Below are 27,941 nucleotides of genomic sequence, written 5' to 3' on the forward strand. Positions count from 1 at the left end.
TGTGTTAATTAGAGAATGAATTCATTATAAATCAATAGCATTTTTGTGTGGGAATTGGGTAGTAAATTCATCAGTCAGCTTTATTAGTACTCACTTTAAAAAAAATTATTACATTACTAAAACACTCTAGTGATATTGGAGATGACATTTCTTAATTCAGTCAGAATAAATTAGCAGGATAGTACTCAGAACCAGTCTTGCTGCCTTCATTTGTCTGCATCACTTTTGTAGAGTAAGTTGAGAATCATTTTACAGATTTTGCAGAAAGTTACTTTATATATACAAAGTCTGTAAAGCACAGCCAATAGTAGGAGAAACCAGTCTATAATTGTTCAGTTTGACACTAGTTCAGTTGCATTTTTTTAATATACTGAAAATGAAATTGTATTATCATTCGCAATCAAATTTTAAATACAGAATTTTCCTTTACATAGTTCTATAGCATCAAAGGAACTAAGTTTGTTAGTCTATGGAAGACCATTTAGAAAATGAATATAAAACTTGACCTTTTGATGGTACAATGAATATTTTTTTTTCTTTAGAATATAAAATCTTAAAGAAGAATGTTTAGCTCTCTAGATGACTTTGGGATTTTGCTTTTATTCATGTCTGTTTTGCACCTGCTTACTAAAGCTAATTTTAGTTTTACTAAAGCTGAAAATGCTACTTCCTGTTTCCATGAACTTTTGATGGGAGTTGTTTTGACTTCTTAGTCTATATATTTGTTTTAGTGTGTTTTTTTTTCTGGTCCGTTGTTTTTACTATTTCTTTGGGCAGTGATGGTTTGTTATTCCATGCATCCAGTCTACTTTGCGTTGTTTCTCTCAAAATATTTTTTCCAGAAAATATCTCACTCATTCTGTCCTAGTGTAGTTCTTTCTTACTACTTAAATGATACCCTGTAAAACTTGCTCTAATATTTTCTTTATAGCATATAGATTTTTTCCTACTGAGAAATAGATACAAAAGAATTTTGTACCGTTTTGTTAGTGCACTCCCTGTGTTTTGACTGGATTACTTCTGTGCCGTCAGCTCCTCTGAGGGTCCTTGTCTTCTGTTCCCCATCTGTATCAAGTTATCTAGTGGTGTCTCTCTGCTGCTAGTGTATCTGATATGTTGATCTCTCTACCATTCCTTTAAAGGAAGACATCAAGGAGTGTCATGTAAAACACGTGGGCTTTCTTTAGCTGATTTTTGGACCCTAATAAGAATAGTATAGCACCAAGTCTCCTGCTTCCTGTCACTGTCTTTTTCTTTGTAATTGAAATATTGCTAAACAGGATGTGATGGACAGGAAGATTGAGTTTTGATACAAAAATAATGATAATGTTACAATATTCTGAAATGCAAATATGCGTCTCTTGGAGTTGTGTGCCAAACTGCATAAACTTGAAAATGTTAGGCTAACATATTTTTGTAACAGAGGTTGTGTGCTTCAACACTTGTACATTAGAACACCTGGACTGTACCTATCTACACGTCAGCATACCTCTTAGAGTTAATTCCTCCTGGTCAAGAAAACTGAGACACAGGGGCTAAATAATTTACTGAGAGCCACAGTGGAAGGTTTGTGACAGAGCAGGAAATACTCATAGACTCTCAGACTTTAAGGTCAGAAGGGACCATTATGATCATCTAGTCTGACCTCCCGCATGATGCAGGCCACAAAAGCTGACCCAACCCCTTTCCCTTGACTCTGCTGTTGAAGTCCCCAAATCCTGTGGTTTAGAGACATCAAGTCGCAGAGGATCCTCCAGCTAGTGACCCCTGCCCCATGCTGCGGAGGAAGGCGAAAAACCTCCAGGGCCTCTGCCAATCTACCCTGGAGGAAAATTCCTTCCCGACTCCAAATATGGCGATCAGTAGAACCCCGAGCATGTAGGCAAGATTCTCCAGCCAGACCCTCATTGGCCATTGATACTATTTACCAGCGATGGCACGCTGTTCATTTGACTAAAATCACGTTATCCCATTAAACCATTCCCTCCATAAACTTATCTAGCTTAATCTTAAAGCCATACAGGTCCTTTGCCCCCACCATTTCCCTCGGAAGGCTGTTCCAATACTTCACCCCTCTGACGGTCAGAAAACTTCGTCTAATAGAACTCAGGTGCCCCAAGTCCCAAACTAGTGCCCCAACCATTGGACTTCCTCCCAAAATATATACTTTTGTGGCTTATCCCTAATTCTGGTGTTATATGTTATTCCTCCCAGTAGGCAAAATATGTGGATTGTCAATGATAGCACCATCATTCTAATTTCTGCTCAGTATGCTTCTCTTCCCCCTTTTAATTTTTTTTCTCACCTGATATGCCTTCCTTGTTTTCTGCATTTCTTTTAAAAATGTTTCTCTGATTTTCCCGACCCCTTATTTTTTTCTATAGGAAAAAAATCCCAGCAGTATTATTTTATATATGGAAGGGTTCTGCCTAACTATTTAGCTTGTTTGTACAGCCTGTCCCTGAGTGTTAAGAGCATGAAGTAGAGAAAGATAAATAGGATTAGTCGCTTTTCTTCTGATTATTTTTCTCAAGATTTTTACCACAGGAGACTGTTACAGTGGGAATAGAAAAGACGTTCCCAAGCTGTGGTCTACAGAATATTTGCTGGTGGTCTGCAGAGAGGTGGCTGTTCTCATGGAACTGTTTGTTCCCTGCATTCCAACTGAGAAAAACAGAACAAAGAGGGATAAAATTGAGAGCCAAGTAGACACTGTCACCTTTTCCCCCCCCCTTTCATCCCCAGAAAGGAATAGGAAGGTTTTGTCAAGGTTTGTAATGAACACTTTCTGGCCAAATTTCAGTGCTGGTAACTCCATCTTCATCTTCACAGGTCTCAGAGTGGATAAAAATTGATGATTTTTTAAATTAAATTAAAATTTAAATGCAAATTTATTTAAAAAACAAGTATTTAAAACTAAATTTAAAATTAACAGTTTATGTTAAGGCCTACACTACTTATAATCTATTAAAATCTTTTAAATATAAAAATATTAAACAGTATATGTTTGCCAATGCTTAAAGAAAGTCAAACTGTTAAACCAGCTTTTGACAGCAGTAGCCTCTTCTGCAGATGCAAAGAGACTGTTTTCTTCATTTCAGTTTATTCAAGTAGTTCACTTCAATGACTAGTTCATTCAAAGTTAATAAATCAATTTGGAGTTGAAATGGTAGGTACGCTTGCTTTCCTTTTACAATACAAACTAGGTGTGAAAGGTTGAAATCTACCAGATCTAGAATTTTGAAGGTCATGGTGACCACAAACAACCAGTTCCATTAATTAACTGCAGATAATACTTCCTCTGTTTAATAAATCAGTTTGTTTTCAGTGCAAAACATGTTTTGATAAACTTTCCTATAAACTGTTTTCTCGTGTATCCAGCACATTTAAGGTAGCTTTTATTTAATTAAAAACACAGAAATCCTGTTTTTGTGCATTTTTAATTGAATTTGCATTTCCATCCAAACAGCTTGGCAGAAATCACAAGTAAAAAATTAATAATATAGTAAATAAGAAATTCATCATTCATCATTTTCTAACATAATAAAATAAAGTGAAAATTAAGAATAAATTTAAATAAAGTATATAGTTGCTTAAATAAATGGGTATAGATATACTGTATCCTCCTGATTAGTGGGAAATAAAAGCACCAAATGTAAGGCTATATTTTAGTTGTAAACCAACTTGTTTTAATCATTACCTATCAATGAGAGCCAAGAAAACAACTAAAAATACAAACGCAAAGCATGATTAAAATTGATTATTTAAATCGAGGTTTCTGCTTGTTCATTTAAATCATGATTAAAGTCTGATTTAAATTGGTTTGATTTAAATCAATACACCCTTCTTGGCCTATTTGGCTGCCTTTGACACAGTTGACCATGCTCCTCCACTTGAAATTGTTTCATGCCTGGGTTTTGTTGACTCCATCCTCTTCTTGTTTCCCTTCTACCTCTTGGATCACTCCTTCAGAATCTGATTTTTTGGGTCATCATTTCCTCTTCCTCTTTTGGTGTGGATTCCTTGGGCTCCATCCTTAGCTCCATTTCTCTTCTCCCTCTAAACCCTTTTTTTGTGTGGGTAATCTCATTTGCAAACATGGTTTTGACCACCATCTTTATGATGGACTATCAAATTTACTTGCCTATTCTGGACCTGCCTTCCTTCCACAACTATAACATTGTGGACTGTCTTTGATATTTCCGTTCTATTTCAAACTATCTACTGAAACTTAACATGCTCAGAACTGAGTTCTTGATCTTTCCCCCAGAGCTCTTCCCTATCTCCCCTTTTTCTATCAGTAGGGAAAGCATCAGAATCCTCCATTTCATGTAAGCCTATAAAAGCGCTGTTATTTGTATTATTGTAGTGCCTCAGAGCCTCAGTCATGGACCAGGACCCCATTGTGCTAGGCTCTGTACAAACACAATAAAAAAACAGTCCCTACCCCAAAGACCTTACAATCTAAGTATAAGGCAAGAGACAACAAATGGATACATACAAACAGGGGAGTTAAAGGAAACAATGAGACAATATTGGTCAGCATGATACACTGTGGTCTCAGAACACCAGCATTTTAGTTGTTACCAGGTTTTTTTGTAGGCATCCCGACAAAGAAAAGTTCTCCGAGTGCTTGCTCATGTCCATTCCATGTTAGGACACATGCACTGGTGCCAGAACTTTTTTCCCCAGTGGTTTGATTAAGGCTAAGATTTTATCATGGTTATTTTTAGTAAAAGTCATGGACAGGTCTCGTGCAATAATCAAAAGTGCATGGAAGACCGTGACCTGTCCCTGACTTTTATTAAAAAATAACTATGACAGAATGGGGAGGAAGGAGGGTCCAGGGTTCCCCCAACCCACAATGGCTGAGAGCGTGGGGTCCTCCCTGCAGCTGGCAGCAGCTTGCAGCTGTGGAGTCTGCCTGTGACGGCTGGGAGCTGCAGGGTCCCCCTGCCACCCACAGGGGTGGCTGGGAGCTGCAGGGTCCCCTCAACGCATGAGGCTGTATGTGTGTGGGGTCTGCCTTCCACAGCAGCAGCTGGAGGCTGCAGGTGGGGGCGGGGGGTGGCTCCACCTCCCGCAGTAGCAGCTGGGGGCTGTGGGGCATCGGCTCGGGGCTGATGGGGATGGGGGTCCCACCGCCTGTAGCAGCTGGGAGTTGTAGGGGGACCCCATCAGCTGACAGCTCATGCCCCGCCACCCTGGGGCTGAAGCGAAAATGTCAGAGGTCTCTGGAAGTCACAGATTCTGTGACTTCCATGACCTCCATGACAAAATCGTAGTCTTAGTTATGACATTTCTCTCTCTTTTTAAGATTATAAACTCTTTGGGGTAGAGACTGTAATTTTTCTGTCTTTGTATAGTGCTTAGCATAATGGGGCCCTAGTCTCATGAAGGCTACCACAATATAAAATTGTATGCAAAATTTATTTAAGCAACAGTTATAGTTGTCAAAGGGATATAATGGGATTGCAGGTGGGAGTGGAGGTTGTCTGTGTAGTCATGAATAGGAGGTTGAGGTGTGATGCCCAAAACAACCTCTCTTAAAATGTAGTCTGTACTTTTTAAAAAATAAAATAAAATGTAGACCTGGATTAAGATTACATGTCCCTTTTCGGATGGCTACAATTGTAAAGTACTAGCTGTACTGCAAAGGTAATTTGGCTGCTATATGCAGCCACTTGCCTACTACCTGAGGTGCATGTTTGCCAACTGACTTTAAAAAATGGTAAAATATCTATTTAAATGCACTCTCTTACAATGAAGGTAAACTAAATTTATCATTTTTGTCACATGCTATTTTATTCTGACTTGCTCTAGTTTTGGGGTTGATGAGTAGGAACCCATAAATCCCATACAAGTGATGAGACACTCAAAGGAGTGATATCAGTACTCGGCTAAACACAGTCATCCATAGGTGGTGGTATTTTTCCTGCCACCCACAGGAAAACCACTTTGGTAATTGGAGGTTTAGGAATTTGCTATGACTGTGATTCCTAACATAGTTAGCCTGTGGCTTCCTGAGTGATCTAGTTGCCTTAGTATAATTCTGAACTTTAACCTACATGCAACGATAATTTTTTGTTTGTGTAAAGCACCTTTGTTACAGTGATTTAAGAATGAAAAGTAGTATATGAGAGCTACATAGGACCAATAATTTTTGTCAACATTTATACAAGGCATCAAATTATACAAAGCATCTTTCTTTGACATATGTACTGTTCTATATTAGGAGGGCTGGAGGACCATAAGTGGCCACAAGTTCACACTTTACGGTATAATGCTTAAAGCGGATATGGTAAACTTTAAAGCTCAGTTTAATGGGGGGAAAATCCCATGGATTAAAACTTAATAGGTTACAACAAAAATTGTAGAATATTAACAACGTTTAAGACAACTTTCATTTGATCATAATGTTTAAATAATAAATATAAAACTGTGACTCTCTTATTTTTGGCAGAGTTCCAGAGATGCAGAAATGAAATTCAAAAGTGAAAGCAGAGTTAAACTTTTTGTCTTGGATCCAGATGCACAGGTTTGACATTTTAAAAATCAATGTGTTTCTCGTTTTACAAGGTACAACATAAACAGTTTTCATTTTTGTTTCCTTTTAAGAAACTTGACTTTTCGGGTATTGAACCAGAAGTGAAGCCATTTGAAGAGAAATTTGGGAAAAAGATTCTAGTGAAGTGTAATGACTTATCTTTCAATCTGCAAAGCTGTGTCGCTGAAAATGAAGAAGGACCAACAACAAATGTAAATTCTTTATGTAAATACTTTGCCTTTATGTATCAGATACATAGTAGTTAACCTCTTAATATTGGCATTAGTTGACAATGCACTTCAGACCAATAAATCTCAGATGCTGTTAGAAAGAAGGTTTTTTTTTTTTTGCTGCTGATTAATCCATTAAAACGAAAAAGAAAGCATGAATCCTTTGTAAAGCTTTTGTAGCTGCTTCTTTCGTGCGGTTAATGAAAGTGTTTTATTTCTTTACTATATTTTATATCATGGATATAATAGTCAAAGAATGCTGGCTCTTCTTTGTAACTGATGTACAGCAGTACAGTAGACCTATTTCCTTTGCATTTGTATGTCAATACACATCTGTATTTGCAGATAATCTTTTGGGGATGCTAGTCATAACCTTTTTCACACTTTTTAATGTCTAGGTAGAACCTTTTTTTGTCACATTGTCATTGTTTGATATTAAAAACAATCGGAAGATTTCAGCAGATTTCCATGTCGACTTGAACCATGTCTCGGTGAGGCACATGATCTCTAATGCGACACAGCAACTGATGAATGCCAGTGGTGATAACTTACACAGGGCTCAAGATATTATCCATGAGTCTATCTTGCAATATCCTAAACAGGTAAGGAGAAACAATATAAAGTTCTGATTCAGAACAAGAGCAGTGGGTTATCTGACACATTTCAAATAGCTTTTCCACTGGGTGTAGATTTAAAAAAAAAGAACTTGTAAATATATAATATATGTGTGTAAATATATATATATATATTTTTAGGTAATATTCTCAGTTACATGTCCACATCCTGATATATTTCTTGTGGCAAGAATCGAAAAAGTACTACAGGGAAGTGTTACACATTGTGCTGAGCCATATATGAAAAGTTCAGATTCTTCTAAGGTACTGTATCTTTTAAAAATTGTGTTGGTAAAATGCTTAGACAAAATTATTCTGTATTTGTGGTGTTATAGCTAAAAAAAACTCTAAAAGTTGGGTTCTACTTTTTGGATGGCCAAAACTTTTAGATTAATTTTGTATGGCACAGTTTCTTTTTTAGTTGTCTGATGGCTTTAATTAAAGTGTCATAGATAATTTTTTTCATATTGCTTTTAAAAAGTTGAGATTAGTTTGTATACTGTAAAAATTTATTTGTATACAGTGCTTTTTGTAGTCTTTTACATGGTCATTAAAGAGATTTTACAAAATAATAGTCATACAACTTCAAAAATAAAAGTTTGATTTTTTTGAGCATTTGGAACTTATAGGATGGGACAGACTTTCAGAAGTATAGGCAAAACTCCAGGGTTTCACAAACCTAAATGTGTTTTTACATACACATGAACAAATCTGTTCCCCTATGTTTAACTTTTTGTATACCTAGTCAGATTCTTTACTGCTTTGTGACTTATTTACATGTTTTGGTTATTCTATTTTAGAACCACTATACTGGCTTAAATCCTCTATATATTTACATATTAAACATTTTTTGTCCAATTAGATTCCATCATGCAGACAATAGTACGCATTCACGTTTGTCTTCTGAAATGCACCATTTAAGAAGCTATTTTTGCTATTTGTCTTTTTAGTTGCTATTGCTTGTCAGAAGTTGAAGTAATAAAACAAGAGTTTCAACTGCAGTAACTAAAAATGTCTGGTACTTTGTCACAGGCCCGAAGGTTGCAAGACATAAACATATCTGTTACAGCTCCAGTCAGCTACTGTTGAACTATTTTTCCTATTTTCCACAGTGCAAAATATAACAGGGAAGAGGGAAGCTTCAGAGTATAGTATTCAACAGACAAATAATGATCCCTGTTACCAGTTAATATAAAGATTCTTGCATTCACCTTAATTGAGCATTATATGTTTCAGACCATCTTAGCATATATCAAACTAAATTATATGTGTTTTGTAAGCAGCATTTTAATCTTTGTCATTAGTAACAGGCAGCTTTACAATCTAGGAAGCCATTGATTCATAGATCCAGATCCAGAAAATGGACCATTGCAATTATCTAGTCTGACCTTCTGTATAACACAAGCCATAGAACTTCCCCAAAATAATAAAAATAAATAATTCTTCAAAATAAATTCTAAAGCATATTCTGACTAATAGTCAAAGAAAGACTTAAAAAAAAAATCAGACTTATTTTTGGTGGCCTTTATTTACAAGGCCCTCAGCCAGGAAGTAGACTTAATTTGGCCTGCAGTATTCCTTCTCTTGATTTGGTACCCAGCACTAGAGCAAGAATCATGTTGTCCTTTATTATAGATGGAACTGGTAGCAACACTTGTTAGGGTTGCCTACCATGTGTTTCATTATAACCCCATTTTCAGTTGCTTATGTAACACTATATAAGGTTAACTGTTTGGGCTGAAATTTTTCTATTCTTGCTCTCTGCTCCAGGTTAATTTTTTTCAGCAAAATGAAACAAAATCAATTTTTCCATCTCTCACAGACCTTCCTATACATCAGCTTCATTGAGCATGTGTCCATGCCCCACAGAGTTAGTGCTTCTGACAGGGAAAACAAAACCAGCAGACTCTTTCGCCTAGGAGAAGGTGTGTTGGCTGGAGCAAAATCATTAGTTCTTGCTCAGTTCTTCCCAATTAGTGTAAAGGGTTATGAAGTGCATAGACTTGTTATTGATGAAGGCCTCATGTTTGCCAGTCTCCTAAGATACAAATGCAATTGCCCATATTTTACGGATGGGGTAACTGAGAAGTTGCATAAGGTCACAGTGGCAGAGCTGGGAAAAGAGTTGTCTCTAATATGAGGTATGCAAGTCTCCTCCAAGGCACACTGCCTGTCACAATGAATGTTGCCAATCTATTTGCTTGACTGATCTGTGTGTAACCACTAGAACTCAGGATGCCTCAGTCAACATTCCTTTGCTGTCTAGCAAATAGCTTTATAATCCACTGGCAGAGTGTATGTTGTAACCCTCTCTAGTTGGTGATCCACAGAAGATAGCAGCCTACTACTGCTACCAGCTACTATTTTAGTTCAAGTGGTAGAGGTCTGCTACATATCTAAAGGTACTGGATTCAAGCCTTGCTGATGACCCATGTGGGGGCCATGTGATGGGATTTGTTGTCTTCATTAAACAAATAATCTAGGAAATCGCACTCTCAAAACTCAGTTAAAAGAAAGCTATGGTTCCAAGTCAAACACTCAGAAATGAGGAAATTTCATAATTAAAGTTACCTGTGCAACTTTAATTTCACCTTGCTCCTTGTGTATGTTCATAATAATACAAGCTTTAATTATGTGGTCTCATGCTATTTATTTTACAGAATCCCTGCCTCATTCATTCACCCACTCCATCTCATAAAAAGTCTGATCATCCAAGACATCTTCATATATCGCTTCCTCCCCTGTGCTAGAGCCCTTCCCCGCCACATGGTAAGACTCCAGCAGTGGGGATTCAGAGGAGAAAGGCTCTGGGAGCTCTCCACTGCTGGAGCCCTTCCTCCACCATGGGGAAAGGCCTGGCAACTCTGCCACTGGAGCCCTTCCCTGCTAAAGAGAGAGACTCTGCTAGTTCCCTGCTGCTAGAGCCCTCCCATGCCACGGGGAAAGGCTCTGGCTAGGGTGGGGGAGGCAGCAGGGAAAAGCTGCAGGGGCAGTGGCGAAAGGCTGTCAGCTCCCTTTTGCAGCCCTTCTCTGCTCAAGGAAAGACTCCAGTATCGAGGAAAGGCTGGCAGGTGGAAGCAGCGGGGAAAAGGCTCCTTGCCGCAGTAAAAGGCTCTGGCAGTGGGTAGCAGCTGAAGCGTTTCTCTGACATGTATAGCTACATGTACAGTACACGTCACCGAAAGTGGTGTGCTGTGTAGACATAGCCTAAGATACAGCCTTGTGTGACCATCCACACTCTCATCATCTCATATCTTGATTACTTCAACATCCTTATTTTTGGCTTTGACAAATGCAATCTTGTCCCGCTCATAACCATTCAGAATACTGCGTAGAAGCAAATTTTCCAAGTCCATAGCTTTGACCACATCAGCCCTGTTGATGTACCCCTTCAATGGTTCCCTCTTCTCTGTTATATAAAATATAAGCAACTTGTCTTCACTTTCAAGGCCCTTCCTGGCCTATCCCCGCCTTTTATCTTTTATCTTTTATCTCTCTTTCAAAAGGTTGACTCCTGCCTCCAACGGGCCCATGAAGTCAGCTTCCATCACCCACTTTTTAAAATTTATATTTTATGACATTTTTCCTCCCAAATTAAGGAGAGAACAGAACAAAAGACAAAAGTAAATTAATGGGCAGCAGGGAAAAGCTGCAGGGGCAGTGGCAAAAGGAAAGGGGGCAGGAAGGGGAAAGGAAACAGACATCTCAATCACCCACTTGATAAATTTTCAAACAAACACCTTTGTGCTTTCTCCAACACTGCCCCGCAGGCTTGAGATTTGCTCCCTGTAAACATCCACAAACCTAATTCATTATCCTCCTTCAAAACCCTCCTTAAAATTCTACTTTGCCTTGAGGCCTTCAAAAAACTTGTCTGCTGGTGTGGTGAGATCACTGCTTGTCATGCTGGCCGATATTTTCTTATTGTTTCCTTGTACTTTCCCATTGATCTGTCTCTTTCCATCTTTTGCGTCTTGTCTTACACTCTCTGGGGTAGGGTCTGTCTTTTTTTCTTTTTTCTTTTTTAGTGTTTTTATAATGTTTAGCACAATGTGGTTCTGGTCCATGCCTGAGATTTCTAGGGACTACTATAATATAAATTATAATATTGTTCAACATAGAATGGAAAATAAATATAGCAGTGAGGGTTTCTAAAAGAAACTGGATTGGGATGCAGTAGAGTTGGGTTCTGTTCCTGGTTCTTCCACAGACTTCATATGTAATGATGGGTGAGACGTCTATTTAAGAAAAAAAAAGAAAAGCCAAATTAAATTGCACAGGCAGTGTTAATTCTGCTGTCATCATCTAACTTTTGAGTGCTTGACTTTGCACATCTAACCTTCTGTTAACTTTTTATGTGTAGGGACGTACACCATATGAAACATTGGGCTCTCCAATGCATATCTATCTAGTCAATATGCCCACATTTAGTATGTTACACTCCAGGCCTTATAGAATTTGGTGGGATCTTAAGGCCCATTTCTGCTTTGCATAAAATCCTATTTCATTCTGTTTCACTTGTCATTTTCTTGCAGTCTAGTGATGACTATAAACATTTGGACACTTACAAATTAACAAACAATAACAAAAAACTCCTTCCTCTATATGGCAGATGCTACAGAGATGTCAACAATATAGCTCTAAAAGACCAAAGGTATCCAAATTACAAAATATGTTTCCTTGCTACAGAATCAGACAAAACATACTGCTGAGTATTTTGACAGTGAGAGAGCAGAAGAAACATTTGCTCTCTCTAAGTAAGAGGTGGAAGGAGAGAGGCATAGCCCCAAGACCTCTTCTCCAATCTGAAGTAAACTACAGGTCGACTTCTACTCTGCCTTCCTCATCTAGACCTTTGACTGCATCTATGTAGCGTATCCAGTAGAAGGCACTATTAAAGGTACTACAGAAATGCAGTCCTAGAAGGCAAATATCAAGTGGGCCTGAAGTGGTAGTGTTTTCTTACAGAATGAAACAGGTGCCTTCAAAGAGTCAGCAGATTAGGTCCTTTTCACCTGTGGAATCACAGAGAATGGCAGGTCCTGCTAATACTGTAAGGAACTATTAAAGAATTTGTGTTTTGTTTAATTCTTTTTGTTACCACTTCTCATGAATTTAGTAATACTGATAAAAGTTAAAATCTTTTAAGAATTGTTTTCTACTTGGTCTGAGCATAGACTTGTTTATTTTTTATGCATCTTCAACTCCTATATATTATTATTTGCAGGTTGCACAGAAAGTGTTGAAGAATGCTAAGCAGGCATGTCAGAGACTAGGACAATATAGAATGCCATTTGCCTGGGCAGCTAGGTAAAGGATGCAATTCTTGTCATTCACTACATTTTTCTGTTGATTATTTAAAACAGTTTCCTACAAAATAGCAGTGTCTCATTTGTCAAAATTCAACTTCCTATTTGTGGGATCTGTTCTTTCTTGGTTATTTCAGTATGGCCCTTTCTAAACTCTGTCATATCCCAGTCATAGATTTTTGGCAAACGAGACTTACGTTTCTGTTTTTTGGTGGGATGGGTATTGTAGATGATTGTAACACCTAACCATAAAAATAATTTAATTTTACCAACTTTTTTCACTGCCAAAAATTTTTTTCTTGCTTTTCTAAAAGGTAAATTGTCCTTGTTCTGCTTATTAAAATATTAGCTGTGAATATGGTGAAATTCACTTGGGTACAATTTTAAGAATATTAAATGCTTCACATAGAGTGTGATACAGTCTAAATAGTTTCTTTACCTTATCCTCTTGTTACCAAAATTTAAAGAGAGAATTTGACTTTCAGGACATTGTTTAAAGATGCATCAGGAACCCTGGACAAAAATGCAAGATTTTCTGCTCTCTACAGACAAGACAGTAATAAACTCTCAAATGAAGACATGCTTAAGTTGCTAGCAGATTTCAGGAAGTGAGTATATAATTTCTTAATATTACAAAAATTTAATATCTTTCATCATTAACATAAATTAAAGCAACTGTTCCTATCTTATGATGCATTTAAATTAGGGCTGTCAAGCGATTAAAAACATTAATCGCGATTAAATAGTAATAGAATACCATTTGTTTAAATTTTTGGATGTTCTATATTTTCAAATATATTGATTTTAATTACAACACAGAACACAAAGTGTACGGTGCTCCACTTTATATTTATTATTTGATTACAAGTATTTGTGCTGTAAAAAAACAAATAGTATTTTTCAATTCACCTAATACAAGTATTGTAGTGCAATCTCTTTATCATGAAAACTGAACTTACAAATGTAGAATTATGTACAAGTCCACTCAGTCCTACTTCTTGTTCAGCCAATCACTCAGACAAAGAAGTTTTTTTACTTTTACAGGAGATTTCCTACTTGTTTACAATGTCACCTGGAAGAGAGAACAGATGTTCTCATAGGACTGTTGTAGTTGGCATCGCAATATATTTACGTGCCAGATGTGCTAAAGATTCATATGTCCCTTCATGCTTCAACCACCATTCCAGGGGACATGCGTCCAAGCTGCTGATGGGTACAGCCCCTCACCTATAAAAGGTGAATCACCACTGGTCTGTGAGACTGGTGCGGTTGCGATGGCGGGGAGGCAGGGGCAGTGGCCCGCTCAGTGACAGTACTGGAACTTGTGGGGTGTACCTGTTATACTCCCACCGTTCCTCCGAGGCCACATCAGACAAACTGCCCCTGGCACCAGAGTCAGAGCACGGTGACGAATCCGACGTGCAGTAGGCCCCGAAGCCCAAGGAGCTGTCCCCAGACAAGCAAGGAGAAGCCGACCCTCCCCCTGCAGTGCAGTAGTCTTTGTCGTCCCCAGTGGTGGGTCTCTTGCAAACAAGCAGTTGCCCCAACGACTTCAAGGAGCACTAGGCCTTACTGAAAAAGGTGGCTGCTGACCTGGACTTGGAGGTCAAGGAGCTAGTGGAGGAGTCCAATGACCTCCTTAATGTTGTACCCTCCTCCACCCTGGCCCGAGTTGCATTGCCTGTCCACCCAGGGGTCCTAAAAATTGCTGAGTCTTTGTGGCAGACCCCTCCCCTTCCATTCCACGTACCTCCAAGAAGGCAGAAAAGAAGTACTATGTTCCGGCAAAGGGATTCGAATACCTGTATACGCACCCTCCAGCGGGATACCTGGTCGTGTCAGTCATTTACGAAAGGCACAGGCGAGCGGCACACCGAAAAATAAATACACCAAGAGGCTGTACTTGTTTGGCAGGAAAATTTATTTGACAGCCCGCTGCAAGTTTGGGTGTCTAACCATCACACCCTGCTAGGCAGGTACAACTTCAACCGTGGGACTCCATCAGCAAGTTCAAGGAGGGCCTCCCAATGGACCCAGCCCAAGAGTTCGCCTTAGTGGAAGAGGGCAAAGTGGTGGCGAGAGTTGTCCTCCAGGTGGCCTGGGACACTACGGACTCGGCGGCCAGGGTAGTCGCCTCTGCAGTGGTCATGTGGCACAGCTCCTGACTGCAGTCCTCCAGGCTGTCCCAGGAGGTGCAGGCTACTCTTAAGGACCTCCCATTTGAGGGAGCAGGGCTCTTCTCAGAGCTGACTGATGCACAGCTCCATGGCCTCAAAGATTCCCATGCCACCCTCCATTCCTTGGACCTACACACCCCTCAGCAGTCTAGAAAGCCGTTCCATCCCCCATATCCTCTGCCTCCATCGAGGTCCCCCGATCCAGCTGCTACAGGAAGAAGGACAGAGACAAAGGTTTAAGCGGCAGAACTCTTCATCTTCCCATTCCTCTGTCCAGCTTGGTTCTTCCAGAGGCAAAGGAAGCCAGAAATGGGCATTTTGAGGATGTGCCTGAGGATGGTGCCCCAGTCACTTCCCAGGATCTTCCCCACCTGCTCTTTTCTCAATCACCTGCACTCTTTGCGGTTGACCTGGTCGCGGCTGACAGAGGACCATTGGGTCCTCGACATAATATCTTCGAGCTACATCCTGCAAGGTGGAGCCAGATTGCCTGCCCTTTGCCAAGAAGCCCTCAGGCTATGGGACTTCTCTGTACAACACAACATCCATCTCATAGCCACACACCTTCCCTGGGGCCAGGAATGCCTTGGCATATCGCCTCAGCAGGACCTTCCAATCTCATCATGAGTGGTCTCTCCACCCAGAGGTTGTCTGTATCATATTCCAGAGGAGAGGTACTCTCCTTGTGGATCTGTTCGTGTCCAGATAGAACAGGAAATGCCACATTTTCTGCTTCTTTCAGGGGTTCGACAGAGGATCCCTGTTGGACGCTTTCCTGCTCCCGTGGTCAGGGGCTCTAATGTACACCTCCTCTCCCCAGCCCCCATTCTGTTGATCCACAGAGTTCTCGTGAAGATCAAACAGGACAGGCAAAGGTGATCCTTATAGCTCTGGCTTGGCCGCACCAATGCTGGTTCGGCACGCTGCTGGACCTCTCGGTGGCAGGTCCATTACAGGCACCGCTCCGGTAGGGTCTGCTGTCACAAAACCATGGCAGTCTTAGAATCATAGAATATTGGGGTTGGAAGAGACCTCAGGAGGTCATCTAGTCCAACCCCCTGCTCAAAGCAGGACCAACACCAACTAAATCATCCCAGCCAGTGCTTTGTCAAACCGGGCCTTAAAAACCTCTAAGGATAGAGATTCCACCACTTCCCTAGGTAACCCATTCCAGTCCCATTCACCACCCTCCTAGTGAAATAGTGTTTCCTAATATCCAACCTAGACCTCCCCCACTGCAACTTGAGACCATTGCTTCTTGTTCTGTCATCTGCCACCACTGAGAACAGTGTAGCTCCATCCTCTTTGGAACCCCCCTTCAGGTAGTTGAAGGCTGCTATCAAATCTCCCCTCATTCTTCTCTTCTGCAGACTAAATAATCCCAGTTCCGTCAGCCTCTCCTCATAAATCATGTGCTTCAGCCCCCTAATCATTTTTGTTGCCTTCCGCTGGACTCTTTCCAACTTTTCCACATCCTTCTTGTAGTGTGGGGCCCAAAACTGGACACAGTACTCCAGATGAAGCCTCATCAATACCGAAGAGAGGGGAATGATCATGTCCCTCAATCTGCTGGCAATGCTCCTACTAATGCAGCCCAATAGGCCGTTGGCCTTCTTGGCAACAAGGGCACACTGTTGACTCATATCCAGCTTCTCGTCTACTGTAATCCCCAGGTCCTTTTCTGCAAAACTGCTGCTTAGCCAGTCAGTCCCCAGCCTGTAGCGGTGCATGGGATTCTTCCTTCCTAAGTGCAGGACTCTGCACTTGTCCTTGTTGAACCTCATCAGATTCCTTTTGGCCCAATCCTCCAATTTGTCTAGGTCACTCTGGACCCTATCCCTACTCTCCAGCGTATCTACCTCTCCCCGCAGCTTAATATCATCTGTGAATTTGCTGAGGGTGCTATTCATCCCATCATCCAGATAATTAATAAAGATGAACAAAACGGGCCCCAGGACCAACCCCTGGGGCACTCCGCTTGATACCGGCTGCCAACTAGACATCGAGCCATTGATCACTACCTGTTGAGCCCAACAATCTAGCCAGCTTTCTATCCACCTTATAGTCCATTCATCCAATCCATACTTCTTTAACTTGCTGGCAAGAATACTGTGGGAGACCATATCAAAAGCTTTTCTAAAATCAAGATATATCACATCCACTGCTTTCCCCATATCCACAGAGCCAGTTATCTCATCATAGAAGGCAATCAGGTTGGTCAGGCATGACTTACCCTTGGTGAATCCATGTTGACTGTTCCTGATCACCTTCCTCTCCTCCAAGTGCTTCAAAATGGATTCCTTGAGGACCTGCTCCATGATTTTGCCAAGGACTGAAGTGAGGCCGACTGGTCTGTAGTTCCCCGGGTTCTCTTTCTTCCCTTTTTAAAATGTGGGCACTCTATTTGTCTTTTTCCAGTCATCCGGGGGTTCTGCATCTGAACCTGGCAGCACCGCACCTGATGGCTTGGCTGCTGGTTAAATGCGAAGGTGCTTGGTGGGTGTCCAACAGGTCCTGTTGGGCAGCAGAAAGCCCTCCACCAAAGCTACCTACCTGGCCACATTGGAAGCAGTTCGCTTGTTGGACCTCCGATACAGGCATTCGGCCCAAGCGGGCCTCGCTGCAGTTAATCCTGGACTACCTTTTGTATATCAAGCTCCAAGTCCACTTGTCCGCTATCTCGGCCTTCCATCTGCTGCTCAAGGGTAGGTCGGTTTTTGCCCAGGACATGACTGCCAGGTTCCTCAAGGGCCTTGAGCGCCTTTTATCTGTATGTCAGGGATCCTGTCCCTCCATGGGACCTGAATTTTGTGCTGTCATGGCTCACAGAACCGCCCCCTTCAAGCCTCTGGTTTCCTGCTCTCCTCCTTTCCTGGAAGGTTGCGTTTTTGGTTGCAATAACATCTGCCTGCCGGGTCTCTGAGATCAGAGCGCTTACCTCGGAACTGCCCTATACAGTCTTTTTGACAAAGACAAGGTCCAGCTGCGGCCACACCTGGCTTTCCTGTCCAAGGTGGTCTCAGTTTCTTACAGGCCAGGACATTTACTTACCTGTCTTTTTTCCCAAAGCCACGTAAATCGGAGGAGCAGCGTAGGTTGCATTCCCTAGACATCAGGAGGGCACTAGCCTTCTACATTCAAAGGACCAAGCCATCCGCAAGTCGATGCAATTGTTCGTCGCGGTGGCCAACAGGATGAAAGGTCGTCCGGTGTCCGCTCAAATAATTTCTTCTTGGATCACTGCCTGCATTCGCTACTGCTATAAACAGGCAAGGGTGCCACCTCTGGCGATCGTGACCATCCATTCAACCTCTTACACAGCTTTCCAACCCAAGTGCCTATCCAGGACATCTATAAGGCAGCCACCTGGTTGTCCATCCACACGTTCACATCCTATTACGTGCTTATCTAGCAGGCCCGGAATGATGCTGGTTTTAGTAGAGCAGTGTTGCAAGCCGCACGACCATGAACTCCAAGCCCACCTCTGAGGATACTGCTTGTGAGCCACCTAGAATGGAATCGATATGAGCAAGCACTCGAAGAAAAAACAGTTACCTACCTTTCGTAACTGTTCTTCGAGATGTGTTGTTCATGTCCATTCCATTACCCGCCCTCCTGCCTCTCTGTTGGAGTTGCCAGCAAAAAGGAACTGAGAGGGCGTAGGATCGGCAGCGCCTAATATTCCAATGCATGAGTGCAGGACTCAAGGTGGCACTGCTAAGGATACCACTAAGGCAAAAGTCTGACGACTGTGCACGTGGGCGCGTGCGCACCTAGAATGGAATGGACATGAGCAACACATCTTGAAGAGCAACAGTTATGGATGCACGACAGCTGAACACCTTCTGTCTCATAAGGCAAAACTTGTGTTTAGGTCAAACATAACAAGGTGTTTAGCTTTGTTGTGCAGTGCTTGTTACTCTGTTGTCAAAGTGTTCTGTAGCATCACAAAGGGTAGAGTGTAGGTATGTATGTGTGTTGGAATGTTGGGATATTGCTTTTTTTCTTCTGTATTTCTGATAGATTTTGGCAACTGACCTGTCCTTTTTTATTGTTTCTGTTTACAGACCTGAAAAGATGGCCAAGCTGCCAGTTATTTTAGGAAATCTAGACATAACAATTGATAATGTCTCTCCAGACTTTTCTAGTAAGTATTGATAAGCATTATTAAATAGTTGAATAAGCTTTTTTACTTCAAATTTTTTATTGTTTTTAATCTATTTTCAGATTATGTTAACTCATCATACATTCCCATGAAACAGTTTGAAAACAGTCCCAAGACAGTAGTAACGTTCGAAGTGGAGGAATTTGTTCCCTGTATTCCAAAACATTCTCAGCCTTTCACCATCTACAACAATCACCTTTATGTTTATCCAAAGCACTTGAAATATGACAGTCAAAAGTCATTTGCAAAGGTGAGTGTAAGGAAAATACTAAACTCTTGTTGTGGACTGCAGTTCTATTCAGATATTAATGACCAAATATATATTCTGTTTCTATGATGATGGTTCTGAATAAATGTTGTTTTTTTTTTAAATATTGTTTTAGGCTAGAAATATTGCAGTATGCATTGAGTTCAAAGATTCGGATGAGGAAGATTCTCTGCCTTTAAAGGTTTGTATGTGATTTTGGTATCTAATAGAAGAAAAACATGAAGATTTACTGGTTTAGAAGTAACACATTGTGGACCTACACAAGGATTAGAGTTGGGATCTTTGTTCTTCCTTCTCTGTGGCAGTTGGATTGTCCTGGAGATGACTTGCTCATCTCTGAAAGTTAATGGGCAGAGCTACTAACCCCTGCTATTGGCCAGTCTTGGTGAAAATATTCCCACTGGTCTTTTTATTTCTATCCTCACCTGAATGAAGCTTCCACAGAAGAAGCCTGTTGCGGTGTGGGGTGGTTTGCTCCTACTCACGAGGCAAAGCTTTAGAACACTGACTGACTCAAGTGTATTTGGCTTCCTGACTAGGCCTGACTGACTGACTGCCACAGTGGAATAGGGAGAAAGTTGCCTGAGAGCCTAATGCTGGTTTTCTGGTGTTAAGCAGGGCTAAAAGTGAATGATAATTGCTACAGTTCCAAAAAGAGGAAAAAATTATAATCCTTCCTTAACTGCTTCTCACTAACAATAGACTTTCTGAATGGGGCTTTCACTCTATATTTTAAATAATTTAGCAGTACATATTTTGATGTACAATAAACTGTAATAATAAAACATTGTTTCTGTTGCTAAATAAAATGGGAGAGTAGCTATGTACCATTCCAGAAATTCTTTAGACCTAAATTTTCAGAAGTGACTAATGAATTTGGGTGTGTCAGTTTTTGAGTGCCCAACTTAAGAAGCCTTTAGGAGACTTGATTTTAAGCAAGTGTAGAGCACCTGTCATCTGAAAATCAAGGGGACTAAAAGTTGGGCATCAAGAAATTGAGGCACCCAAAACCACTAGTTCCTTTTTAAAATGTAGGCCTTAAAATGTGGTTCTTAAAATGTCTCCAGCACAGACCCTCTCTTCAGGGCCCAACACAAATACTATCTCCAGAGAATCCTACTTGAAAAGTAAGGAAAAGAAGCATCATTCTGGCACTGAGGAGGTGTGAAGGAAGAGAAAAAGAAGCACATTCTTTCCTCCTGATCAGCTCCCCAGTGCAGGTCCTTTCTATGGTGACTGTGCTGGAGCAGCAGCATCAGTAGCTCTTGGTACCAGAGCTGCCAGTGCAGATGCGATCACTGTGGATCTCAGAAGGGTTCACTTTACTGGAAATCCCTAGGACCTTTTCCCTGTCTACATGCTGCAGTCCAAATAATAACTCCATTACTGCAGATTATTCCTCATCTTGTCTGGAACCATCACCCAATCCTCCCCATAGGGTCACCTCACTGCAGGATTGGTACAGGGACACCCTTAGTGCCATTTGGGGTGGATTTGAGAGGCACGCTGATTTCAGCACCTGGGGGACTCCCAGGGGCTTGGCCCCTGCAGCCTTCCCACAGATACCAGATCTTTGGAGGGACCTTTATACAAGGTTCTCTCCAGTTAATAATATGAGATTATATTCAAGAGTGTAGTCAGGTGCTTATTGAATCTGAAATATGCAAGCTGTCTGAACCTCGTGCTGTGGGAGATGCCCCATCAGTCCTGCCATTAGTGCTCACAACATTGTCACAGCCTTCTGTACCAATCTCAGAACTGAGGAAGCTGATCCCTCACCAACATTCTCTCCTACCTCCACCTGACATGCCCCACCAGTGGCTGATGTGCAGGTTGATTTGGACCCACTTGATGGGGTCCCCTAGATGATTGGAAAATCCCTTATTGGGGACACAAACAATGCCACAGTTCTCCTCGTGGTCCTATTGACGCCTCTGCTATATCTCCACCTGATGGACTACAAACAGTTCCAGGAGTATCTCAGGAGGAAGAGAAATAGTGTCCAGCTACCTACAGAGACAATAGTGGCAGAGCTTCCTCATCTCCTCTTTTATATCCTCCAAGTCTGAATGCAAGTTAATGTCTGTGACCCAGGGCTTACACCTCCAATCTTCTCTGGCAGTCTCCAGGAAAGCACACAAGATGTATCCTGTTGCAGCCGATGGTTTCCATTTCTTGAAAAGTCACCCAACTCCAAACTCCCTAGTTGTTTTAGTTTTGAACCTCCCATTCCATTTCTACCAACAGAGAGGGTAGCAGGCTGAGATGCCTTTGGATGCAAGACCTACTAGTCAGGTTCTCTTTGCATGAAAGTTTCCAAGTGTGGTGGCCAAGTACCATTATGCCCTCCAGGTTGCCATTAACCCCATGTTGGAAGCTCTACCAGACAAGTAAAAGCAAGCAGCGAGATCTGGTCACAGAGGGTTGCATAGTGGTTTGATGCACTGTTAGGATAGCCTGTGACAACTCAATGCCTGTTCCATAGCCGTGCCACAGAAACTTCCCTACATAGGTATTCCTGGATACATTCATTGGGGATCACTTTGGAGGCACAGAGTAAGATCAAGGACCTTCTGTTTGAAGGGCAAGGTCTTTTCAGCAAAAAAGTAGATTAATTATTCAAAAGGATGAAAGTTGCCAGGGCTAGAGCTCGGTCCCTTGGCCTCATTCAACCCCTGTTCCTCTTAGGAAACCATCAGCATGTTCCTCCTTCAGATATCAAAGGCAGAGAGTGGCCACATTCCAGAACTTCCCCTCCCTGAGCCTCTAACTTGACTCTCCCCCTTAAAGGAAACCGAAACAAAAAAAGCAAATGTGTTTCTTTACAGTCCACCTTCTCTGTCACCAAAAAGCAGGTTTAATGTTGCAGTTGAGAGCAGAGTTAGTTTTCCTGAGTCCTCTTCTTTCCATCCCCCTCCTTTTGAGTTCTGTCTGTCCTAGTTTAACACTGCCTTGTGCACGACTACTTGCATTTACTGGGTTTTAGAGAACATTCACGGCAGATATGCCATCCAGTTCTCTACCAGTTCTCCTTCCCTGAACCTCTTCGGGGACACTTCTCACAAGGAAGTCCTGTGGGATGAAGTGGACTCCCTTTTCTCAAAAGGAACCATATGTCCTTCTATGAACATCAGGGGAAGGGCTTCTATTCTAGGTATTTCCTGGTTCCAAAGTCCTTGTCTACACTACTGAGTTTTGTCAACGCAAGTTACACTGCTGTATAGCCACCGCTGTAATTAAACCGCTGTTGCATGTCCACACTATACGCTTTGTGTTGGTGGAGCACATCCACAATAGCAGCTCTTGCATTGACACAGAGAACAGTGTACTGTGGGTAGCTATCCCACTGTGCAACTGGACGCAGGGTGCTTTGGGAAGGGTTTGCAGTACCTCATGGGGCAGGTACAGCATCACATGATGAAGGTTTTTTAAACCCATTGTTCCATGGGCATCCTACTGGATTGCCAGATGCTTTACAACTGCCCTGGTAACCTGCAACCCAGCCATCTCTGTCAGAAAGCATGGATCCTGCACTACTGTTCAATATTGTGCTGTGCATTATGAACACAAGTCTATAAAAGGAGCTCAATGTGGGGCTATCTGGCTGAGGGATGCCTTGAAGGAACATATTAACACTGAGCCACAGTCATGTGTGTTGCTGTAGTGTGCTGAGCCTGGCATTGTTTGTTTGCACTGTACTATGAGCCTTGTAATGATTGCTCTGTGTGTCCAAAAAGTAACACATTTTAAATCACTTTTTAAAGTAGTGCTTGGTAATATAACCAAACTGACACTGCTGAACACTAACACGAGAAGCCTACAGAAGTGTGGGGAGACGGCAGCGTGTGTGACAGGGAGTGTGTGTGTGAGAGAAACAGAGACAGTGATTGTTGGGGAAGTGTGTGTGTCGGGGAAGAGTGAGTGTGTCGGCATGCTGTCTCTTCAAGTTCAGACAGCAGCTGGAAGCAACCAATCCTAAGGCAGAAGCTGGTGCACAGACCGCTATTGTGCCCCTGTCCCCTCCACACCCCAGCTCAGGGGAGACCAGTACACGATGGCAGGGTGGGGTGCAGGAAGGAGGACACGCTGACATCAGCCTCCCTCTCCCTCCCTGGCTCTGTACAGCACAGCATGAGTCTCTCCCTCTTCTCTCCCCCCGCCCCCAGCAGCAGCCCGCCCTGCCTGCCTGTCTGCCACTGCAGTTCTAGTGCCCGGGAGAGCAGGATTCTGTGTTAATGTTCTGATTCTGTGATTCCGTCTGAGTTTTCCCACCCCCTCCTCTGTAGTCCAGGCAGGAGTGTGCTTGCTGCCCAGAGCTGCATGCTCAGCTGGGCAGTAGCTGTGTGAGCTCTGCATGCTGAGGAATTTCAACACTTCCTGAAGCTTTGAAAGGAGGGGTGCATGCCTGTGTAGCTGGATGCAGGGCAGCAGAGTTCAAAACAGCTCTGGTCATGGTGGGCATTGCAGGATACCTCCTGGAGGCCAGTTACAACCAACACAGTGTCTACACTGACACTTTGTCAATCTAACTTTCCTGCAAAAAGCTCTATGTCTCTTGTCGAGGTGGTTTTATTTTGTTGGCAAAACAGGAGAGTTTTGTTGGCAGGAGGAGCATTGTAGTGTGTACAACTCCATTGTTTTGTCGGCAAAATCTGCCTTTTGATAACAAAACTATATAGTGTAGACAAAGCCTAAGACAGTGAATGGTCTCAGACCTTGTCTGAATCTCAGAAACCTGAACGGATACGTCAAGACGTCTGTTTAAAATGCTAACCAACCATTCCCTCCTCTCAAGGAGACTGGTATGTGAGTCTCACTTGATCGATGCTTATTTGCATGTGACCATCAGAAAAAAGCCGTTCAGATACCTGAGTTTCAGCATTGGAAACAAACATTTCAATACACGATACTCCTTTTTCAGCTTGTACATAGATCTAAAGGTCATCACAAAGTGCCTGGCTATGGTAGCGGCCCACTTAAGATGCCAGGGATCACATGTCTTTCTTTATCTATGACTAGGTACATTGTGGCTTCCATTACTGCAATATTTAGGCACCTCACAATCTTATAATTATTTATCCTCATAACGTCCCCCTGGGTTAGAGAGAGAGTATTATCCCTATTTTAAAGATATGGAACTGAGGCAGAGAGAGACAAAGTGACTTGCCCAAGGTCACACAAGAAGTCTGTGGTGAAAATGATAATTGAATCCAGGTCTCCAAGTCTCAGGCTAGGACACTTAGTACTGGGCCAGCCATTCTCCCTCTTTAATACGAGACAAATCACAATAGGGAATGACCGAATCATATTTAAAACATGCAATCCATTCATCACCAGAGGCCTGCAGTTAAACTGGGAAAAGTCTACTCTATCTCCTTTTCAAAGAATCATGTTTAATGGACAGTGGTGGATTAGTCCAAGCAAAGGAAAGGAGAAATTCCTCGGCATGCAGAAAACACCAGCCTAAGAGCCTACCTGAATTAACCTACAAAGTTATTCCTTAGGCTATTAGCTGTCATGGCAATCATGACATGTGACACACTATATATATGCCTGCCTACATAGGACACTGCTGCAAAATTGGCTGGTTCAATAATTAATTAGCCACCTCCATACTCGGGAACAGGGGAAATTCAGTCTCTTGAGGGAAAACACACAGTGCTAGCTACACTACACAAGAGCAGTATACATCTCAATTTCAGGAATTCTCATTAGTCTCTCTAAAATGTGCACCTGGCTGCTATCTCACCACATTACCAGTCAGAACAGGGAGAAACAATACTTTCTCCTCCTACCGTAGCCAGATTCCCAAAAGGACTCACTAAAGCTTTTACCCCAGTGAGAGAACCACCTCATTACTGGGATTTAAATTTAGTGCTCTGGCCTTCCATCTGCCCATCCACAAGGGATAGCAAATCCCATAAGTGTGAATGCACAGAGGTGCTCTTGAACAGCAGTTCCTGGTAAAGTGGCCTTTTTTTAACTGAACCTAATCTTTGAGCAAATGAACATTTCTTCGCTTTCCATTTTTCGTTTTAAATTTCTCCAATTTGTTTTTAAAATATTCAATTTTAGTATAATCGTTCAAACTTATTTTAATACAGTGCACTTGTCCACCTCCCACAGTCCAAAGGATATTAATGCAAGATTAATTTTTTTTAATACTTTGAGTTTTAGCACAATATCCACTGTATTTCCTGATAGTAAAGAGAGTCTAAAACTTGATTAATATGTGCCATGAGCTATAAAAAATTGCATTGCAAAACTTTATTTTTAAAGGAGATAATGTAAGAACAAATAAAATACTTTATACTCTTGGCAACAAGGAGGAATATAAGTTTAAGACTGATAAAGCACCATTTTTCCCCCTCTCCTGATTTTTAGTGTATCTATGGTAGACCAGGTGGACCAGTGTTTACAAGAAATGCATTTGCCAATGTTTTACATCACCACCAAAATCCAGAGTTTTATGATGAGGTAAGCAATTCTAATTGAGACTTCACTTTTACTGGCTTTCAGTATGTATTTTTACAAGTTTCACAGATAGCAAAACAGACTAATGTGGAGATGATGTGCCCATTTGGGGAGAGGGGTAAAGTGTATTATATATTTAATTTCTTAACTTCAGAAGTTTCTTTAACTTTTTATTTAATTTAAATTGAACTCAAGCTCTAATTGTAATTGAAAATACAGTGTTGTCTGTAGTATTATTAATTATGCTTATTGCTTCATTCACTTTTACATTTATGAAAATTAAATTAAACTTTTTTGGTCCTTGATTTATTTATTTATTTTCATGTTGGCTTTGCAAAAACATTAAAATCAGACCCTGCCATTATCTTTCAAACTATTACTTCTACATAATTAATGTAAACCCTACACATTGTATGACTGCATTCTTAAATCTTTCTTCTAATCTCATTGAAACCAAGTGTTGTTCTCAGATCAGAGTGGACAACTGCATGCTTGTTGTACATTAACTAGTATGATGTGCCTCTGCATGATTGAAGACTTTTTCTTCACAAAAATCACTGAAGCTGATGTTTATCTGCCTTTCAGATTAAAATAGAATTGCCCACACAGCTACATGGAAAACATCATTTGTTTTTCACATTCTACCATGTCAGCTGTGATAATTCAAGCAAAGGCAGTACCAAGAGGAAAGATGTCATTGAAACACAAGGTTTGGCTTGTTGACCCTTTTTACTCTTAATAATGGCTTAGCAGATTTCAAAAAGTGCATTTAGCTGGTATACTGGATACCTGTTGCATTGATGCAGGTAATTCTGTAATATTAATTATAGTGGAAAAAATAATTTGCTATGTGAAATATTTGTCCTTAATTTCAATTTTTTTAAAGAATTATGAGTTCTTTTGAGTGTCAAGCAAATTAAAATATTTTACAATTTTTTACTTGAAGCTGACAATAATTTTTTTTTAATATTTTTAGCTATGTTTATATTCTTTGTTCAACAAGTTGGGTCTTTGTAAACCAGAAACCATGTAACCGTGTATATGCTGTAAATAGAGAGGAGGCCACTGAAGCTCTCATATAGGCCTTTAATTAAAAAATACATAATGTATGTAAAATATTAATTCCCTTTTGTTTCTTGTAGTTGGCTATTCTTGGCTTCCATTATTAAAAGATGGGAGAGTAGTGACAAATGAGCAGCACATTCCTGTATCAGCTAATCTTCCATCAGGCTATCTTAGCTATCAGGAACTTGGGATTGGCAAGGTATAGTATCTAGATAGGTATATAGGTTTTTTTTTTTCCTCTGTGTTTCAGAAAAGAGAATACAAGAAATAAAATGGGCTAATGTTCAGTTCTAAGCTTTGTAAGAATTTTAAGTAGCCATTTTCCAGTCAAAACATTTATTTTATGACTCTTCCAAGATACAGATTGTGTGACATAGAATGTATTGCAGAAGAGATGTAACTGATGTGGAGTCCTAAAATAAATAAATTAGAGAAATCATATGAGCAAATCCTGTCATTTTGCTTCACAAGGATTTGAGTCAACCTGCTCCCATATAGATTTTTAGGTAATCAAGTGTTTTTTTCTGTTATCCCTTGTGTGTGGTGTCTGAGGAGCTTTTAAATATTGTGATAGGGTTTTTTTGTAATAGTGACAAACTGAATGTTGTCTGTGTGGAGAGAAAAATAGACTAATAACATAAAAAATTTAAAAAACATTTGTGCAAGCAGTTATTCTGTATTGATTCCTGCACCTGGTATAAGGAGAATTCCCTATATACCAAATCTGTTCTTTCTCTCTTGATACACTGAAAGGTCCTCCATTTGTTTCAAAATCCAATGGTAAAATTGTTGCCATTTGTTTAGTTATCTTTAGTATATGTAACCTAAAAATAAACTATCATAATTTTTTTATGACCATAGTTTTGGGCTTTTTATTTAGAGCCTCTTTAGTGGCTCTGTGTGTGCTGGGAATATGCATTTGTGTAGCAGAATAATATTAGGGAAGGTAATAAGCATTTCAAGAGTATTCCATTTGCACCCTAAATATTCCCTGGGAGTTTTATAATCTAGAATAGACAGACCAAGACACTCTTTAATATTGGTCTTTGTTCAACTAGTGATGCAAATGTTCAGTTGTGGTTGCTTCACAAA

General features: G+C 40.9%; 1 protein-coding gene across 20 annotated transcripts in view; it reads left to right on the forward strand.

Moving 5' to 3' along the window:
- The window catches only part of DOCK9 (dedicator of cytokinesis 9), a 319,065-nt gene that overhangs the window by 155,089 nt on the left and 136,035 nt on the right, over nt 1–27,941 (forward strand). For all 20 annotated transcript variants that reach the window (XR_010600573.1, XM_065592481.1, XM_065592546.1 and 17 more), the window contains exons 10-21: nt 6,464–6,538; nt 6,619–6,759; nt 7,176–7,379; nt 7,533–7,655; nt 12,619–12,701; nt 13,186–13,308; nt 18,945–19,024; nt 19,105–19,292; nt 19,426–19,491; nt 25,695–25,787; nt 26,370–26,493; nt 26,927–27,048. Coding sequence is in view for 19 of the 20 variants with exons in the window: in XM_065592481.1 (XP_065448553.1) it covers nt 6,464–6,538; nt 6,619–6,759; nt 7,176–7,379; nt 7,533–7,655; nt 12,619–12,701; nt 13,186–13,308; nt 18,945–19,024; nt 19,105–19,292; nt 19,426–19,491; nt 25,695–25,787; nt 26,370–26,493; nt 26,927–27,048 (1,422 nt within the window). In the remaining variant the exon portion in view is untranslated. The remainder of the gene's footprint in view (nt 1–6,463; nt 6,539–6,618; nt 6,760–7,175; nt 7,380–7,532; nt 7,656–12,618; nt 12,702–13,185; nt 13,309–18,944; nt 19,025–19,104; nt 19,293–19,425; nt 19,492–25,694; nt 25,788–26,369; nt 26,494–26,926; nt 27,049–27,941) is intronic.

The sequence above is a fragment of the Chrysemys picta genome, chromosome 1 (genome assembly GCF_011386835.1).
Source record: "Chrysemys picta bellii isolate R12L10 chromosome 1, ASM1138683v2, whole genome shotgun sequence".
Classification (NCBI taxonomy): domain Eukaryota; kingdom Metazoa; phylum Chordata; order Testudines; family Emydidae; genus Chrysemys; species Chrysemys picta.